This window comes from Candidozyma haemuli, assembly GCF_002926055.2.
Source record: "Candidozyma haemuli strain B11899 chromosome Unknown A_2014730914, whole genome shotgun sequence".
Classification (NCBI taxonomy): Eukaryota; Fungi; Ascomycota; class Pichiomycetes; order Serinales; family Metschnikowiaceae; genus Candidozyma; species Candidozyma haemuli.
In genome coordinates, this window is record NW_020289906.1 from 1,528,412 (window position 1) to 1,545,845 (window position 17,434).

Genomic DNA, 17,434 nt, shown 5'->3' on the forward strand with positions numbered 1-17,434 from the left:
TCGTCCCTTGCTATATATACTTACAACATCGTAAGCACCTCTTGTATGAACTTATCGTTCTTCAGCTCGTCGCCGTACTTGCCGTCAACGAGCTGTTTCAATGAAGCCACGGCCTCTTCGGAAGAAACCTTGCACTTTTTCGTTTCTGGATCGATGCACTCGTCTTTCCACGAAAGAAGGATCTTTTTAAGTTTCTCCACGCCAACGCTGATCTCGTCATTGGAGCATTTCGTTCTCTTGCTGCTCACATACGGATCGGCATCAGAACCAGCATTCAAGTTCTGAAGCTCTGACGCCTTTCTCTTGGCCATATTGATGATCTTCGTAGGGAACTTCACAAGCTCTGCAACGTGAATACCAAACGACTTATCTGAAATACCTGGCTCAACCTTGTACATCAACGTGATATCGTCATCAACGACTTCCTCTTCGCCTCCTTTCTTTTCAATATGGGCCACAACATGGAGGTTCTGGACCTTACCTTCGTACTTTTCACATAACTTTGTGAGTTCATGGAAATGCGTAGCAAAAAGAGTGAAACACTTCTTCTGGCTGATGAGATGTTCGGAAATCGACCACGCCAATCCGAATCCATCGTATGTGCTTGTACCTCTGCCCAATTCGTCAATGATAATGAGAGAGTTATGTGTAGCAGTAGCAAGAATCGACGATGTCTCCAACATCTCAATCATAAATGTAGACAACCCCTTGAGCTGGGAGTCACCTGCTCCCACACGAGACAAGATAGCGTCAAAGATAGGCACTTCAGGCGAAGAGCCATCTTCAGAAGCAGGAACGTAGGAACCAACCTGACTCATAAGTGCAATCACGCCGACTTGACGGATATATGTAGATTTACCGCCCATGTTAGGACCAGTGATAATGACAAACGATTTACCGTCGTCGCCGTTGCCCATGTTGACGTCGTTGGAGATGAAATTGACATCTTCTTGAAGCTCCAAAACGGGATGTCTAGCATCCTTAAGGTTGACGGTTCTGGCCTTGAATTCCTCAGAATCAGCAGATTCGGCAACAGGATGCAACTTTGGTTTCGTGAATGGCGTAGGAGCGAAAATGGCGACGTTGGCAAACGAAGAGATCACATCAATGTGGCTTATGACAAGAGACAAACGTAAGAAGACTGTCTGGTATGTCAATGTGATCGACAAGATCTCCTTAATCAACTCCTTCTGTTTCGAGTTGTACTCGTCAGAGTACTCGTTATACTTCTCAGACAATTTACGAAGGTTCTTGGTGGTGAAGAAAACACCAGCCTTGACGGTCTGAAGCTCAATGTAACGGTCGCCAGTGTTTCTCAAAATGGCCGAATCAATACGGGTCACTCTGAAACACCAGCCGTGCTGTTGGTGCTTTTCTAGCTTGAGTTTCTTCTCGATATCAATGCTGAGGTCGTCTGCAACTTCTTCGTGGATCTGCTTGATCTTCTTTATAGTGTCCTGGAGGTTGTCGTTGATAGTAATAAGCAGCTCATCGAACTCTGGCTTGATGTTGAAGTCGGTATGGAGAAGGTCATGGGAAGATGACGATTCAAGAGGCGAGAGGTCAATAGTGGTCTCGACCAATTCCTGGAACTTCACCAAAGAAGTATGGTTCTTTGTAAGTGGGTCCAACCATTCGTCCTTCAAGAGCTTCCTAAGTGTATCCGTCTTGGCATCGTCCGTAGCCATCTGCAACATGTTGATGAGCTCTGGCAAGACGGTAACGAGCTGGTAAAGTCTCACCACATCCTCCAACTTCTTATTTTCAGCGCCAGTGACTTTCTTCACACCATTGGCAATCTTCTTAAGCAAACGCTTCACATCTGGGACTTGTGAAAGCCATTCTTGCGAGACAAACACGCGTAGGTTGGTATCGTTGATGAAATGGCCCACCAAAGCGTGACGGTCTGCAATGGCGTTTATATCAGTGAGTGGCTGTTTGAGCCACTGAGAAAGCAATCTTGTACCTGATGCCGTCTTACACTTGTTCAAAAGATCAAAAATCGAAGCCACAGTGGACGGTTTGGGCCCTGCAACAGGAAGCGCCAGGGCAGCAGGGAAGATATTGAGTGCTCTCATGGTAGACGAGTCAAGCTTCATGAAAGTGTTAAGATTATACTTGTCAATGGTAAACGAGGCCAGATCGTCGCCGAGCAAGTTGAGGTAATGGATCAAGGAGTTGCAGCAGCCAAGGGAAAGCGAATATTCAGCCAGGTTGATACCCTTAGACGCAAGAATGAGTTCCACGTTGTTTGTAGCGTCGGCATCGATATTTTCAGCCGTGACGATCTTGGACAAATCCTGGTCAATATCCTTAGCCGTATATGTAGACAGCTTCACTGGCGAAACCACCAAAGAGCCAATCTTGTTAAGAACCTGGAAGAGCTTAATCACATCCGCAGACCCCTCCTGGTCCGAATACGAGCTCGGCACAAGCACCTCCTTCACGTTCACCTGCAAGAACAACGACTCCAAGTTCGAAAAAAGATCGTTATCGTCAAACTCCAGCACCTTCAACGCCTTATTCAGCAAATCAGCCATACACACGCCGACCTTCTTCGATCCAGCGCCAGCCGTAAACTTCACCAGCGCCACCATCGGCGTCAGGCCGTCCCGAAGCATGCTCTCCAAGTCAATGCCATACTCCAAAGCCAAGCCCTCCAAGTTACCTGGCGTGGCCGTCACCACCAACGCAAACTGCTTCAGGTACACCTCCACCTTATGGCTGTTTTCCACCACGCAAAACCGTAAAACCAGGCTAAACACCTGCGGCAGAATCGTCACGTACCGTTTCCCATTCGACGTCTTCACCACCAGCTGTGTTTTATAGATGGCATCAGCAATAAGCTCCGCGTCCTCCTCCAAGGCTGAAAAATAGTCCTTATGGTCCACGATCCTCACCACGTTCGGCTCCTTGGGCGGCAAATTGGCAAACCGCCGGTAGAACAGCCGCTCGTCCACGGTGTCTGTGAACTTCAAGTCGGGTCTTGTACTGGACATGTTGTGGAAAGGAAGTGGTAGGTTTGGGATGGTTTGGGATGGTTGTGGTACGCGGTCGCGTCTGGGGATGTAGTGGTATTTATGCCTGATCTTGGTTACCAGTTACTGGTTTCTTACTTTTCCAGTTTAACTTAGTTTCTTAGTTTTGGATTTTTTTAGTTTTGGGTTCCTTAGTTTCTGAATTCCTGGATTTCTGCTTTTTCTACGTTCTGGTTTCTGTGTATTCGGTGTCTTATAGGTTTCTCGGTTACCTACTTTCTGTGTATCCAGTTACTCTGCGCTTTCTTACAACTCTCAATTCCAAGTTAACTAGGTATATGGTGTCTGGGCACTAACAGAGAACGTGTTTGGACGTAGTTGGACGTGTTTGGACGTGTTTTGGGGAGCTGTGGTGGACTCTTGGTGGACCGTTCTTGGGCTGTCTGGAAGTGCGTGGTAGGAAGAAGTAGATGCAAAAGAGCTAAGGAAGGGTGGAGTGAAAAGAACTTGTTTAGACTTGGAGGGAGTTAAAGGCTGGTTTGGAGTTGATTTGGAATTGATTTGGAGTTGTCTTGGGTTGCTTTTGCTGGTGTTGTCGTGGTATCTGGAACCTTGTTAGAGGTACTGCCATAGCCATATCTACCTATATCTACCCGTGTCTACCTATATCTACCTATATGTATATATATATATATATGTATAAGTCCTTACCTACGCCTCTAGAACCTAAATTGAGTTGGTTTGGAATCCACTGGAGTCTGGGTTATGGTGGTGGTGGGCCTTGTTGGAAGTACTATGAGAGCCATATCTAACTCTACGCCTATATCTATGTCTTCTTGGGTTACTTTGGGTTGACTCTAAACTGGCCTTCATGGCTTCTTAATGGGGTTATGAGCTTCAATGGACATCCTTTGGCTTGGATCAAATGCCACTGAGTTGAGACTGACCTCTGGTGGTCCACTGTCTAATTGTCTCTACTGGCTTTATAGATCCACAAGAAAGAGTGAAGACCATTGTTGAACTTACCACTAAATCTACTCCTGGAAATAATGTGAATAGTACTTTCATCAAGCTACTTGGTCTGCCATGGTCAATTGACCTTGGCGTGTCTCTTTTTCTTGATTTATAGATGGCATCAAGGCGATCTAGGTTTACCAACACTTACTCTGGGTACTTTTTAAGCCTTACAGCTCCAGTATTCCCGTTACTTTGGCTTCTTTACGTTCTTCCACTGTACATTGTCACTGCTACTTCCACTACAGTACCTCCATAGCTCCTGTTCTGCCAGTACCATCCCTAACTCTAGTCTTCACTCATATCTCTTCTTTACCCCCAGATCTCCCTCCTCCCAGTCAATTCCTTTCCACCCTTCTTTTAAACTCTCCTTAACTCACCTCCACCTGTCCCCCAAAAACCACCCTACGTCACCAACTCCTGGGAATCCTGGCTGACCCCCAAATCCATTCCCATCCAAAAACCACCACTGGCAGTTCCAACCAGGGACCCTAAACCTTCCCAGTTAATAAATCAAAAATACTTTTCCTCTATCCAAGCTAACCACTTAATAATTGCACCTGCTGTTTTTGTACTTATAACCCTATACTTTCTGTATTCGCAACTACTCCACCATTCCTAGGATCCTATACCTTCCATAAAACACTGGAAAACTCTCTCGAAGGCACGCTCTGGGGTATAAATATCCGTCGCTTTTCCCTCTGTCTTGGTTTTCCTTTTCTTCTTCTTTTTCTTTACCAACCTACTCAATCAACCAAAATGTGTCTTACTAAGTGCTACAACATCTACAACATTTGTCTTCCATTGGACGTCACCGACGCCCGTATCCTGATCCACGACGGTCAGATTAAAAGCTTTCATGAAGACACCGGCCTGGCATACTTGCCATGGGGCCCAGGTGAATTCAGAGAGTTTCTTAACTGCTTTGTTCACGCCAGAACCAACTGGCACCTGAAGCTCGAAGCTCAAGTAATTTATACTAAGAAGATTATGACTCTTACTAAAATTTATGGAGCTGAGGATGCTTACAATTTGGCTAAGCTGCAGCTTCGTAGGGCCTATAAGGTCCTTAAGGGCACTTCTCTTAAACAAAAGACGGTTCCTCAGTCTGAGGAATCTAAACAGGCAATGAAGGAGACTCTTGGTGCCAATTTCGCTAAAGCTGTTGCTGAAGCAAAGAAAAAGGCTCAAATTAAGAAAAAAATGAAGGCTGCTTCTTCCCCCAAGGAGCCTTCCAGTATCTACTGGCCTTCTGACTTCTACAAGTACAAAGAGATCACCAACGAGAAGAACTCTCCTATCTTCTTGCCTGGTGATTTCCATAACTTTAGAAAGCTCTTTAAAGAGAAAAATGACTCCTTCTTGCCTGCCGACTTCCCCTTGTTCAGGAAAACCATGAACAAGAAGACCATCCCTCAGTACTTACCTTGCGACTTCTTCAAGTTCAAGGACTACTTCAAGGAACCTGAAAGTACCAGCTACTTGCCAGGCGCCTTTCTCTTCTTCAAACACTTGTTTGTTAAGAAAATCCTCAGGCACTTCTTGCCTAACAGCTTTGTCCATTACAAGGCTTTACATTCTCCACCAGAAACCTACCTTCCAGGCGACTTCCCTCAGTTCTACGATACTTGGGTCCGTGACGAGTTCTCAGGTAAAAGAAGAAAGACCAAGAAGGGTTTCAAGAAGTCGAACAAGATGGTTTCCAGGAAAAGCTCCAAGAAACAGAGATTGAACGCTCCTTCTGCTGCTGCTCGTCAGAAGGCCCACCAGATGTTCAATCCTAAACCAGTTAACCCTGAACCAATTCGCTTGAAGAAGAATAAGCCTACTTGTTCCAGTTTGAATCCCCATTTTGGGCGTTTGATTAGAAGGACACAACTTGTCTCTGTCGTTTGAGACTAGTGGAGGTCAAGCCTCTACTATTAAGATACTATATAAGAATAGAAAGATATATTAAAGAGTTTCGTAGTGTTTTTTGGAGCAATAAAGGTAGAAAGTGTTTAAAGAGTTGAGATTATTGTCTTTGTCTCTTGTTGACTTGGCTGTTGTCTGTTGGTTGAACTGTAGAGCTTCTACTGAGGCCTAAGTAACATAGTAGCATAAATGATTAAATAATAATTAGATAATACTTGGTTTAGTGAATGAATATTTTCAATGACCATATAATAAGTCTCTCGTGATATGGAGCAATCGTTAGGTCTAATTGACGCAAGCTTGAGCTGATACCACCTAGGTAGACATGCTAGTCAACGCCCTATTATAACCCTGAGAGGCAGTAACTGACTAGCATATGGCTTTAACCCAAATATTTAATTCCAAATATACCTCTTTAAAAAACGTCTTCGATTATGTCCTAGTCGTTGGTTTTCTTCCCACCTGAGATATCAACATCTGCTACACTCATATGGTTTCTCATACTCGTTCACAATCACTGTTACAGAGCAATAAACAAGATCTTATCCCTTCCTCAACAAATAACCCCCCTTAGTGTCCTACTACTCTACCAATACTTAACTGATCAAATTCAACATTACATACTGAACCACCAACATTACCCCTACCTCTCCTCAATATCAGAGACAGTCAGTAAATACCATCGAGTCCTTCACGGAGCTGGTCTCTTGGAACTTTCCCTGGTACTCACCATCCGTCTGAGTAGAATCAGCAACGTTCTTAGTAGCAGCATTCTCGGCTCTTCTTCTCAGAGGATCATTAACCAAAGTCTCGTCAGAAACACTTTCTGGAGTCTTTGCAGGTGGACGGATCCTGGTAGCAGTGTACTTGTTGGACACTGGAGGTGAGACTGGAGGTGAAACTGGAGCTCTTTCAATTGGAGTTCCTTGGATCGATTCTTCGTCTTCCTCTTCCTTGGCTTCTTCAGCTTCTTCAGCTTCTTCTTCAACTTCCTCCTCCTCAGCTTCCTTCACATCTTTGATCTCCTTCACCTCCTTCTCTTCCTCTTCGTCCTTCAATTCATCTTCCTTCTTTTCCTCAACTTCTTCTACCACCTCCTCCTTCTCCTCGTTTTCTGCTTCTTCCTTTACTTCTTCCTCCTTGGCCTCCTTCTTGGCCTCCTTCTTGGCCTCCTTCTTGAGCTTAAAGACCTTCTTGAGCTTCCTGGTCTTCTTCACTGTAGAATCCTCCTTGACCTCCTCAAACTCCTCTTCCTTCTCCTCTCCCTTCTCCTCTCCCTCCTTAGAAACTTCATCCTTCTCAGCCTTTCTTGCCCCAAAGAACCTGCTCTTCAACTTCGCCAACTTCGCCAACCTCGAACTGTTCAGTACGTTCTTTGCTTCCTTTTCCTCTACCTTCAACTCCTCAACCTCATCCTTCAAGTTATTGATCTCGCTTGTTTTATCCAGCTTAGTCATTTTGTCCTTGCCCTCTTTTCTTGAAGATATCCTGTTCTTCTTTAAATCCTCAGTCTCGGGCCCTGGACTTTCCTTCTCCAGATCATCCAGAATCTCTGGAGTTTCCGTTCTCTTTCGACTTGCCGTATTCGACAGAGTTTCCACATTGGCGTTTGAATTCTCCAAACTCGTCCTTGAATCGCCAACTTCGGCCTCTGGGTCATGGTTCACCATAATAATCTTATTCTCCTCCTTAGGCTTAACTTCAGCAGGCAAAACCGGTTCGGGACCGTAGAAAATAGGTAAATCATCCACAAACTCCACAACCTTGCCATGGCCAATTCTGATCCTCACAGACATGGAAAGAGTAAAGTCCACTCCATAGTTGCATGCCTTTACTGACTTCCCAGACAGACAAAGTAACCACCTTAACTCTTGCTCTGGAATGTCAAAAACAGCCTTTCCATTTTCCTTGTCAAATTCAGGCAGCAAGTGGGCATTAAGGTACCTTTGTCCCACAATCTTCTGCTCGTCATAGGTTCTGCGTTGCTTTCTATACTGGATATCTTCAGGACCATCAAGTTCAGCATAAACACCCCCAATAACTGTATTCTTCCTCTTCAATCCAATATTCACTTGGAGAAGAGTAACTTTTCTGTTCATCACCTTCCGTTTAATAACTGAAAGTGGTAACTCTAACGAAACCTTCAACTGGTCACTCAACCTTCTCCCCAGGAAAAGCAACCTCTTTGTAGACCCAAAAGGCGTTTCAAGCTCTGTGTCTCCCTTAAACGTACACACCATTTTTGCCTTACTGTCTCCAGGAGGAAGTGGCTCGTCAAGGTTCAACTCCACCACCTTCTTTTGCTGGTCCAGCAAAAGGTAGTCTTTGCCCTTTCTGGACTTAACCAAATGGTTCCAGTTTCTGGGAATTCTGTCAAAGCTTTGCTTGTAGTTTAATGGCGGTGAAACAACATTGAACAATTTGAATTCCTCCCCTACCTGGATAGTCACTGTTGCTTCAATCCTATGGGAAAGCTCAAGCACTGTCTGGTCGCTGACCCGAATACTCCCGTTTGGCGGAAGCCACCTGTCCTCTGGGTCCTTGTCAAATAATGTATTACGAAATGGAAAGGTGTGCTTGTCACAGCTCTCATACTTATACAGAGAGTCAGGGACTTCAACCTCAATCTCGTGTTCCCAGTAGTTATTAGGCTCGAGGTCTAAATGGCCCTTGAAGATTTCTCTTTCTGAATTCACCAAAAAATGCTCTTCAATGCCATGGATGGGTGTGTCTGGGTCAGCAGGCTGTGAACTAAGATGGATATCGTTAGGTAACAAGGTGGAAATGGACTTACATAAGTATCCAGCCAGAACATGTTTCAACAGAAGATGCCCTTTTGCTCTGATGTATAGGTTGACTTTGACTGTTCCACCAGGCTTGATTTGTTTCTGGGGAGTAAGAATCAGGACCTTACCGTAAAAGGGTTGTTTGTTGCCTCTATTCATGTTGTGTTGGTGAAGAGAAGAGTGAAGTGGTTTGTTAATTTATATATCACTAGGCTAAGCGGGTTTGGAAAGGTTGGGCGTTTGGCATTTCTACGAGTTTCCAGTAGGGGAAAAGGCTTGTTTGTGGATAGGTGGCCAGAAGTGGTTGTATCTACGGAAAGTCGAGTAGTTGAAGTTGCCAGCGAGGCAAAAGACACGCTGGACGGTTCAAAACGCCAGTGGGGTTTGGTAAGGAACGGGAGAGCCGTTTGGGATGACTTTTGGTGGTTTTGGGGTGGTTTTCGATTTTTGATGACGTTTTTGGATTTTTGGAAATTTGCAGTGGTTGGGAATATCACCAAAAAGATAGGAACTCAGGTAAGTTGTGAATGTGGGTGGAGAAGGTAAAAAAAGAAAACTACCTAGAAAAATGGATAAATAGAAGAAATAGTAGGTAAGTTTTCAGGATAAAAGCTTAAAAGAAGGCGTAAATGCACTGGACAAGGCAGCTGGTTAGGCTACTGGCAGTGGTTTTTCGCAGCCATTACCAGCCACTATGGTCAGTTGGAAAGGCCCGTCAAAAGAACAAAAAACACTTAGTAAACAAAAATTAAGAATGTAGTTCAACTTAAAAATCAGCTAGAAATTTCCTGAAAGACCTTTTTCCAGCTTCCACCTTCGCTGGTCCAAAAAACTAGGCATACTTCTCACTTTACGCTTCTCCATACTTAACATCTCTACAGCCACAGCACCTCCAGCTTTCTCCCAGCCAAGAACATTCCAAGAGAAAGCTAAGTAAAAGACGCTTATTTTGACCATTTCATGCCCAAAACATACCCTCTATATTCTCTCTTTACCCACTAAAGGCCAATGACTGACTACCTCTACTTGGTCCAGTGCTCACTGCTAATTACTATAACCGACCTACACCTATTGACCCATTACTATACTAAAACCAAAAAAAGAGAACATCCATTCCACTCACTAGACCAAAGAAGACCCCTCTCCCCAACCACTCCTTCCAACACCTTCCCATCCCCAATTGCCTTACCCTTCATTCCCTGGCCTACCCTCTATGTCCTGGCGACCCCCACTATGGGCCGCGCACTACCGACAAACTCTTCATCTCAGCCTGATATATTTCACTCCAACCGTCCAACACCGTCGCCGTCCACCATGCTTTACGAGTTGTTTGCCATCGCTCGTATCTCTGACCCGCTCAACATGAACAAGGAAGCGGCTAAGATTGCCCACACTGTCGGCAAGCTTATCATCAATAACAGAGGAGTCATCCGTAGCATAACGAGTTTGGGCCCCAAGGCACTTCCCAGGGTGATCTCCAAAGACCAGGAAAGACATTTCCAGGGATACCAGTTTGTGATGAGTTTCGATGCTTCTTCGGCAGTGCAGGGAGAGCTTTTAAGAACGATGAGAAGAGATCCACGTATTTTGCGTACTTCCATGGTGAAGAACGACTTGAGCCGTAAGTTGAATGTGGGCACTTCTTTCGACAGAGCCTTCGACAAGGTTTCTTATTAAAACATGTACATATTTTGGGAAAAATTGATAATACGGATATATCTAGATTACTGATGCATTACTGTGTAGGTCCTATTAAGTAAACGAACGGTCCCGCCAGACCCAGCCGGGAGCGTTCTGAATTAATGCAAGAAAATTAGCATCCTCTAACGCAACAAGGACTTCTTCTGTGTTGACGTAGAGGGGAGTGACATGTCGTTAAGCGAGGTGTTGGAAGTGGCCTGACTGATGTGTGTTCCAGCCTCGAATCGCTCGTCGTCAAAGATCGACGAGTTGGTGCTCTTGTCGGTGTCTCCATCTTCAACAGTCTGTTCGACTTCAGGAGATAATGCGAGTTGTGAACGAGACAGGCTGTTGGAGGTTTCTCTGGAGCGTGGGATGGTGGACATTTCAAATTCGGTGCTGCCAATATACTGTGGGTTCAAGTATTCATATGGCGACAGACCAACGGCGCTTTCAGGGTCAGCTGGAACAGATGCATAGGCGCCCAATGGGTCGTTCATCTTCACGTCGTAATATTCAATGGCAGTGTATGACCATCTGCAGAACTTGGAGTAGTCAATAGCAGGCAAGGTGGTGTACTTGACGTAAGCAAACATCATCACCGACATGACAGCACCCATGATGAGATCAATAAAGTAATGATGGGTCAAGTACATGGTAGACCACCACAAGATAGACGCGTAGCCCCACCAGACGTACTTATACTTAGGGAAGAGCCACGAGAGGAACAAAACATCCATGACAGCGGAGCCCGAGTGCAAAGAAGGAATAGCACCGAAAACCAAGGGCGAGTTCTGGAACGTAGTAGTATACATATCCAAATGGAAGAGCTGGTCGACTCTGCCCAAGCCACCGGGAGAACCGTCCATAGCATAGTTGGCAGGCTCCAAGCCGTGCAAGTTCTTATACCAAGGAGGAGCAGCCGGGAACAGGAGCTGGAACAAGACGCCCAAAAGGTTCATGTAGCCAAATGCAAAGCCAAAAGAACGTAACGAGGTTGGAGGAGCAAAGAGGAACACAAACAAGGCGACAAAGAAGGGCGAGGCGAAATGGATAATGCCATAAGGCAACCAGGCCAACACGTCCAAAATAGGATGATTAATCTCAGCCAAAACGTTCGACAAGTTATCGCCATAAAGAATGGTCTCCATGGCCGGAAGAAACTTCACCGAAATGGCCGGTTTCCACGTATGAGGAATCTTGGAAGCACTGAAAAACAAGGCCAACCAGGCGAATATCGGCAAGGCGTGAATGAAAAATGGCAGTGTCACCGGCACCAACACAGCAGTCAAAAGCGCCAACAAGATGGGTGTTTTGAGAAAGAAGGATGCCGGGAAGATGACATAGACAAAAAGAAACACCAGCGTCAAAAACGAGTAGTTGACAATCTCGTAAACGGTCCAGCGGCGCAGGGTTGCTTTTTTAAGCGTCCGTTTGATATCTGTGCTGAAATCAAGGTTGGCCAAAGTGTTGCCAGGCTGCTGTTCCAGCAAGAAATGATAATTGAAGAGGCGAACGGCTTTTTGGAACGGCCGCGAGCGAAGAACCGCAGACATGGCGGGGTGTTGATGAAGATGGGAAAAAAAGGGGGTGTTTTGGTGAATTTGAAGTGCTCTAGCGTGGGCTGGGGGAACTGGCTGGGTTGCTTTGTGTTTGGGGGAAGATGTGAAATAGGAGAGGGAAGTAGGAAGATTTAAGGTGCGCGAAGGTGAGACTTGCACGTGATGAATAGTCACGTGACACTAACAAAAAAGTAACAAAAAAAAAGTTTTTTCTTTTGGTCAGGCGCGCGAAAATTGCTTTTTTCCTTCCCCTAAGCAGCGTGGCTGGACTGGAGGCTGGCAGCGGTGGACGAGCTGGAAGAAGGTGAAACAGGGATGGCAGCGGTGGAGGGAAAAGGCGTGGTATTTCAACGTGGTCAGGCGTCCCGATTGGGCAGTATTCCCGGTGAATTCCTCGGCGGTATTTCCCAATTGGGAAACCCACCTTCTTAAAGTGAAAGATGGAAATTTCATGGAAGGTTGCTCTGGCGCAACGTTGCTCGTGGGGAGATGGCGTGGGATAAGAAAAAAAAAATGTCGTAGAAAAAGCTGACTTTGGAAAAAGAGGCTGGAGAAGAAAAGGGGGGGGTTGTAGAAATAGGGGTTCTGGCGAAGTTGGTGGTTCTTGGGGACGATGTATGGAGTGTCTCAGGTGGATGAGAAATGGCTGCAAATGGGACGAAGGGGGTATCCTTTGAAGGTAGAAGTGTAGGAAAGAGAAAAAGAACAGTGGATTCGGAATCAGGAGACTTTTCTGATTCTCCTGGTTCTTCCCTCTTCTCGTTATCATCTCTTTTCATGAAGTTAGCTGTGCCTCTGTCTCGTTCTGGATCGATCGATACACCGTTGGCTAACGCAGAACGGGTAATCTTACGAAAAGTGCCGAAACGGGCGCAGCGGTGATTTGAGGACGCCTGCTGTTTTGTGGAAGCTTACAGGGTCCAAGAAACCAACGGTGTGGGTTTTGTGGGGTCATTAGGTTTTGTGAGTTAGTGGGTTTTGTGAAATATGAGAAGTGAAGGGGAGGACTTTTGAAGGGATATGAATTGAATGGCGTATATTCGGCGGATTGGAGGGCAGTTGGTAGGTGGCAGTGCCGGTGGGAAACCGTTTATGTTGGCCTATTCAGGTAAGCCTTTCCTACTACTGTTCTTGGGTACTATAATACATATCCCATCTATACTCTCCAATTCCAATCCCAATCCCCTTCATTTCTCCTGGCTTTGACTACTTTTATTCTTTTCTCCATCCCTCCCCTTCCATTTCGGCTTGGGCCAAATTTCCAGGCCATTTCTAATGCCCTGGGGGCCTGGTTGACCCTGAAAAACCGTTCACACCGTTATTCATTCCCTGAACGGCTCAAAAAAACCAACCCTTCTATGATCTTCTACGTTTTTTGCTTAACTATGGGGCCTCGTTGCTAAACCTTCCCTGGAGCCATGGAAGCTTTTTGTCTTCCACGCTCACCGTTGTACCTTCCTGTTGATGTCTTCCAACACACTCCTGGCAAATACCACTTTGTGTAAAACGCCTTAAAGAAAATTAAACTTACCTTTTATCGTCATTCTATGGTTCCATGGACTTCGAATTCTCAGTAGAACGTAGAAGACCTTCCATGTTGTAGTTTCCTGCTAAACAGGGCCAGCCCCCCAGAAAACTATAAGTAGCCGTGGTTTTCCCCTTGGATTTTGACTTTTTTTTTTCTTCTTCTTCATCACCAACAATCAAAATGCCAATGCCACAGTTTCACAGCGCTAACAACTTGCCAATTATCAACAACCTACTCAGAGGACTCGGCTACCAGTTCTCCAACAAATGGTATGATGAACCCCAAGGATGCTTCCCAGGATGGAACAAGCCTCTCTTCAAGCAATTGAGGGCACAAGAGGATGGACCACTGGATGGGTACACCTTGGCTGACTTCCCTTGGTACATGCAATTGACCACTGAGGAACCCAGTAACCAAGTTACTGAATCATACTTACCAGGAGACTTTTACTGTTTCCAAAAAGCATTGAAGGGAGGGCCTCGTAGAACTTACTTACCCACAGACTTCTACAAGTATAAGGAAATGGTTAAGGAAGAGCCTCAGACTTACCTTCCAGGAGCCTTTTACAAGTATAAGGAGTTGACTAACCAGAAGAAGCAGCCAGAGTACTTGCCTGGCGACTTTTTCGATTTATGGAAGCCAGCTAAAAACGAAAAAGTGTTTTTGCCAGGCGATTTCCATTTCTATAGGGTTCTTTGTAAGGAAGAGACCTCCAGTTTCCTTCCAGGCGACTTTTTTAAGTACGACAAGGTGAAGACCAAGTCTTTGTCGTATTTGCCTGGAAGTTTTTATTTCTATGGGCAGCTTCAGAAGGCTGATCCGTGGAAGGTTTATTGTCCAGCCCATTTTGAGGATTTCTTTACCATTTGGGTGGAAGAGGAGGAAAAGAAGGAGGAGGCAGAAGAAGAGGTGTATTTGCCTGGCGACTTTGAAGGTTTATATGCCCTTTGGGGGCAGTCTGAGGAAGAGGAGAAGAAGGAAGGTGAAGGTGTCCTTGGAGTCTGGGGAGAGTTCTACGAGGGAAGAGGTAGAGTAGAAGAAGTAGTAGTAGAGGAGGAAGTAGACGGTACTGGTTTCGGTATCTGGGGAGACTACTATGAAGGGGAGGAAGAAGAGGAGGTCTACTTACCTGGAGACTTCGAAGGATTCTATGATATCTGGGGAGAAGAAGAGAATGAAGAAGCCTACTTGCCAGGTGATTTCCAGGACTTCTATGAACTTTGGGGTGAAGGTGAAGAGGAAGAAGAAGTCAATGAGGAAGTCAATGAGGAAGCTTTCTTGCCTGGAGACTTTGAAGGCTTTTACGATATCTGGGGAGAAGAGGAAGAAGAAGGTAACAGTGAAGCCTATTTACCTGGAGACTTCGAGGGCTTCTTTGGTGTTTGGGGAGAAGAAGAGGAAGAAGTCAATGAAGAAGTGTTTTTGCCTGGTGACTTCGAAGGCTTTTTTAATATCTGGGAAGATGCTGAAGTCAATGAAGAAGCCTATTTACCAGGAGACTTTGAAGGTTTCTTTGGTACTTGGAGAGAAGAGAAAGAGAATGAAGAAGAAGAAGAAGAAGAAGAAGAAGAAGCTTACTTGCCTGGTGACTTTGAAGGTTTCTTCGGTTCCTGGAGAGAGGAAGAGAATGAAGAAGAAGTATATTTGCCAGGTGATTTTGAAGGGTTCTATTCCATTTGGGGAGACACTGAAGCAGTTGATGAAGAGGTCTACTTACCAGGTGACTTTGAGGACTTCTACAATATCTGGGGAGAAGAGGAAACCAACGAGGAAGTCTATTTACCTGGAGATTTCGAAGACTTCTATTCCATTTGGGGAGAAGAAGCAAGTGAAGAAGTCAAAGAAGAAGCAAGCGAGGTTGAAGAGAATGAAGAAGCCTTCTTGCCTGGCGACTTTGAAGGGTTTTACTCCATCTGGGGAGACTCAGTCAATGAAGAGGAAGCCAATGAAGTTAATCAAGAAACCGAAACCTTCTTGCCAGGCGACTTCTCTGGGTTCTACGAAGACTGGACCGAAACCAGCAAGGAACCTCAGCACTCTTCCAAGAAGCCCTCTCCAACCTTCTTACCCAAGGACTTCTTCTTCTGGCAAAACGTCCAAAAAGAAGACTCCCACGAACCACAGTTCCCCAACAAGTTCCATTTCTGGGACAATATCACCAGAGAAACAGAGGCTGCTGCTTATACTCCTCTGGACTTCTACTTCTGGAAGGAACTGGTGAGAGAGTCTTGCCTGGAGACTTTCTACCCAAAGGACTTCTTCTTCTGGGAAGGTTTATTGAAGGAGAAGAACCAGGACTACTTGCCCAAGGACTTCCTCTTCTGGCAACAGTCAGTTAAGGAAGAAAAGGTTTCCTACTTGCCCAAGGACTTCTTCTTCTGGGAACAGCTGCTTAAGGAAAAGACCTCCTCCTTCTGGCCTTCAGACTTTGCTGGCTGTTTCAGCAACGACGCAACCATCCAGGTTTATGCTGTTCGGTCGTCCAAGAAGGTGGAGGAAGCAGAAGATGAACAGCCCAAGCCATACACTTTCCAGTTGATTATCCACGATACGAACTCAGACTCGTCGAGTGACTCCAATGAAGAATTGAGCTTCTTTGAGAAGTGGGGGTTCCATGAATCGGACGTGAGTGACACTGAACTCAATGAGTATCTTGATAAGGTGGACTGAGTGTGGAAGAGAAGTGGGCTTGTAGTATGTAGATTATGTAGATTATGTAGATTGTGTAGGTATATAGTAATAAATGAATAAAGAAAAGAGGGAGTAGAAGGGAAGTTGGTATAGGCAGTGGAGCTTCAATTAATAAGGCTTCTTCATAAGGCATCTTTTAATACTGGAGGAAACCAGACTCAATGTCAGTTGGTAATCTCCTTGTCTTATGGCCAACCAGCCCACCTACATTCCTTCATTCAAACGTCAATTGCACAGCTACTAATTAAGACACACCCGTTTATGCCTCGTAGATGTTCGTCTGCACGGTGATTTCGCCAGAAGGCGTCATCTTCTGGTGGGCCGACCACTTCTCGCCCTTCTCCAACTTGATAAACGACGCCACATGGCCGGGCTCCACGCACAACATCTTCAAGTACCCATCTTTAGGCAAAAAGTCAGCCATACCTTCAGCCTTCTTGATCCATGGGTTCCAAACCACCGCATCCGGCAAGTTGTGTCTTTCCAACGTCAACAAAACGTTGCCTCTATCCACCAACTGGATCACCTTGTGCATATCGACGTTCTTATAAATACGGTCGAACTCTTCCTGGAAACTAAGCATAGGCAGCTTCTCCACGTAATGCTCCCCCAACAACTGGTCAAAGCACCGGGAGTCCATCAAGTTCGTGGCCAACGTGTCTGTAACGTCGTCCAAGTTATAGTACGTGTGGAACAACCAGTTAAAGTCAAAAGCGTTGTTTCCAGTGTTTTCCACCTCTATGCCTGTAGTCAAGCTATCTTCCGCCAACGTGATGGTCAAAATCAACGTAAAATCGTTCCTTCCTTCGTCCCACAACCCGTAAAGGTCCTTATCGACATTCTCTGGGCCCAAGCCAAACTGCACCGCCACGGGTTCTTCAGTAGTAGCACCCAAAAACTCCCAGGTCGAGTTTCTGGCGAACCCATGCTGTGGCAACTTAAAAGTAGGGTGACTCTCGTCCTTCTGTTTACCGAAAACAGGGAAAACAAGCGGAATTCCACCTCTCACTGGACGCAGCCCGTCAAGCTTAGCACCTTCCGAAAGCCAGAGCTGTTCCTGGCCATTTTCCTTCCAGGAAATGACGGTGGCGCCGTATTTCAAGATGGTGGCCGTGGTGTTTGGGTTTTTGGGGTGAACTATAGTCACTCTATCGTCGAGATCTTCCACGGGCATTGCAATTGGGGAGGAAAAAGGTGGGTTTTGGGAATTGGGGTTGGAGTTGGAGTTTGGTGATACTGATTAGGCGTGGTGTACGGGTGTGTCAGTGGTTAGTCCACATG

General features: G+C 45.7%; 7 protein-coding genes across 7 annotated transcripts; 3 read left to right on the forward strand and 4 right to left on the reverse strand. All coding sequences in view use genetic code 12, as the record gives it.

Annotated features, from left to right (window-relative positions):
- Positions 1-20: 20 nt before the first annotated feature.
- On the reverse strand, positions 21-2,999 carry MSH2 (mismatch repair ATPase; the record flags this gene model as incomplete). The annotated part of the gene is made up of 1 exon (XM_025484413.1): positions 21-2,999. One exon carries the CDS (start codon positions 2,997-2,999, stop codon positions 21-23), a length of 2,979 nt encoding a protein of 992 aa, XP_025342628.1.
- Positions 3,000-4,751: 1,752 nt separating this feature from the next.
- Positions 4,752-5,888, forward strand: CXQ85_000676 (uncharacterized protein; the record flags this gene model as incomplete). The annotated part of the gene is made up of 1 exon (XM_025484414.1): positions 4,752-5,888. The coding sequence occupies one exon, from the start codon at positions 4,752-4,754 to the stop codon at positions 5,886-5,888; it is 1,137 nt and encodes a 378-aa protein (XP_025342629.1).
- Positions 5,889-6,565: 677 nt separating this feature from the next.
- On the reverse strand, positions 6,566-8,851 carry CXQ85_000677 (uncharacterized protein; the record flags this gene model as incomplete). Its single annotated transcript, XM_025484415.1, has 1 exon — positions 6,566-8,851. The coding sequence occupies one exon, from the start codon at positions 8,849-8,851 to the stop codon at positions 6,566-6,568; it is 2,286 nt and encodes a 761-aa protein (XP_025342630.1).
- Positions 8,852-10,006: 1,155 nt separating this feature from the next.
- Positions 10,007-10,369, forward strand: MRP17 (mitochondrial 37S ribosomal protein bS6m; the record flags this gene model as incomplete). The annotated part of the gene is made up of 1 exon (XM_025484416.1): positions 10,007-10,369. The coding sequence occupies one exon, from the start codon at positions 10,007-10,009 to the stop codon at positions 10,367-10,369; it is 363 nt and encodes a 120-aa protein (XP_025342631.1).
- Positions 10,370-10,515: 146 nt separating this feature from the next.
- Positions 10,516-11,928, reverse strand: AUR1 (inositol phosphorylceramide synthase; the record flags this gene model as incomplete). Its single annotated transcript, XM_025484417.1, has 1 exon — positions 10,516-11,928. One exon carries the CDS (start codon positions 11,926-11,928, stop codon positions 10,516-10,518), a length of 1,413 nt encoding a protein of 470 aa, XP_025342632.1.
- A 1,714-nt stretch (positions 11,929-13,642) lies between these two features.
- Positions 13,643-16,132, forward strand: CXQ85_000680 (uncharacterized protein; the record flags this gene model as incomplete). The annotated part of the gene is made up of 1 exon (XM_025484418.1): positions 13,643-16,132. The coding sequence occupies one exon, from the start codon at positions 13,643-13,645 to the stop codon at positions 16,130-16,132; it is 2,490 nt and encodes an 829-aa protein (XP_025342633.1).
- Positions 16,133-16,412: 280 nt separating this feature from the next.
- CXQ85_000681 (glucose-6-phosphate 1-epimerase) lies at positions 16,413-17,327 on the reverse strand (the record flags this gene model as incomplete). Its single annotated transcript, XM_025484419.1, has 1 exon — positions 16,413-17,327. The coding sequence occupies one exon, from the start codon at positions 17,325-17,327 to the stop codon at positions 16,413-16,415; it is 915 nt and encodes a 304-aa protein (XP_025342634.1).
- Between the last annotated feature and the right edge of the window lie 107 nt (positions 17,328-17,434).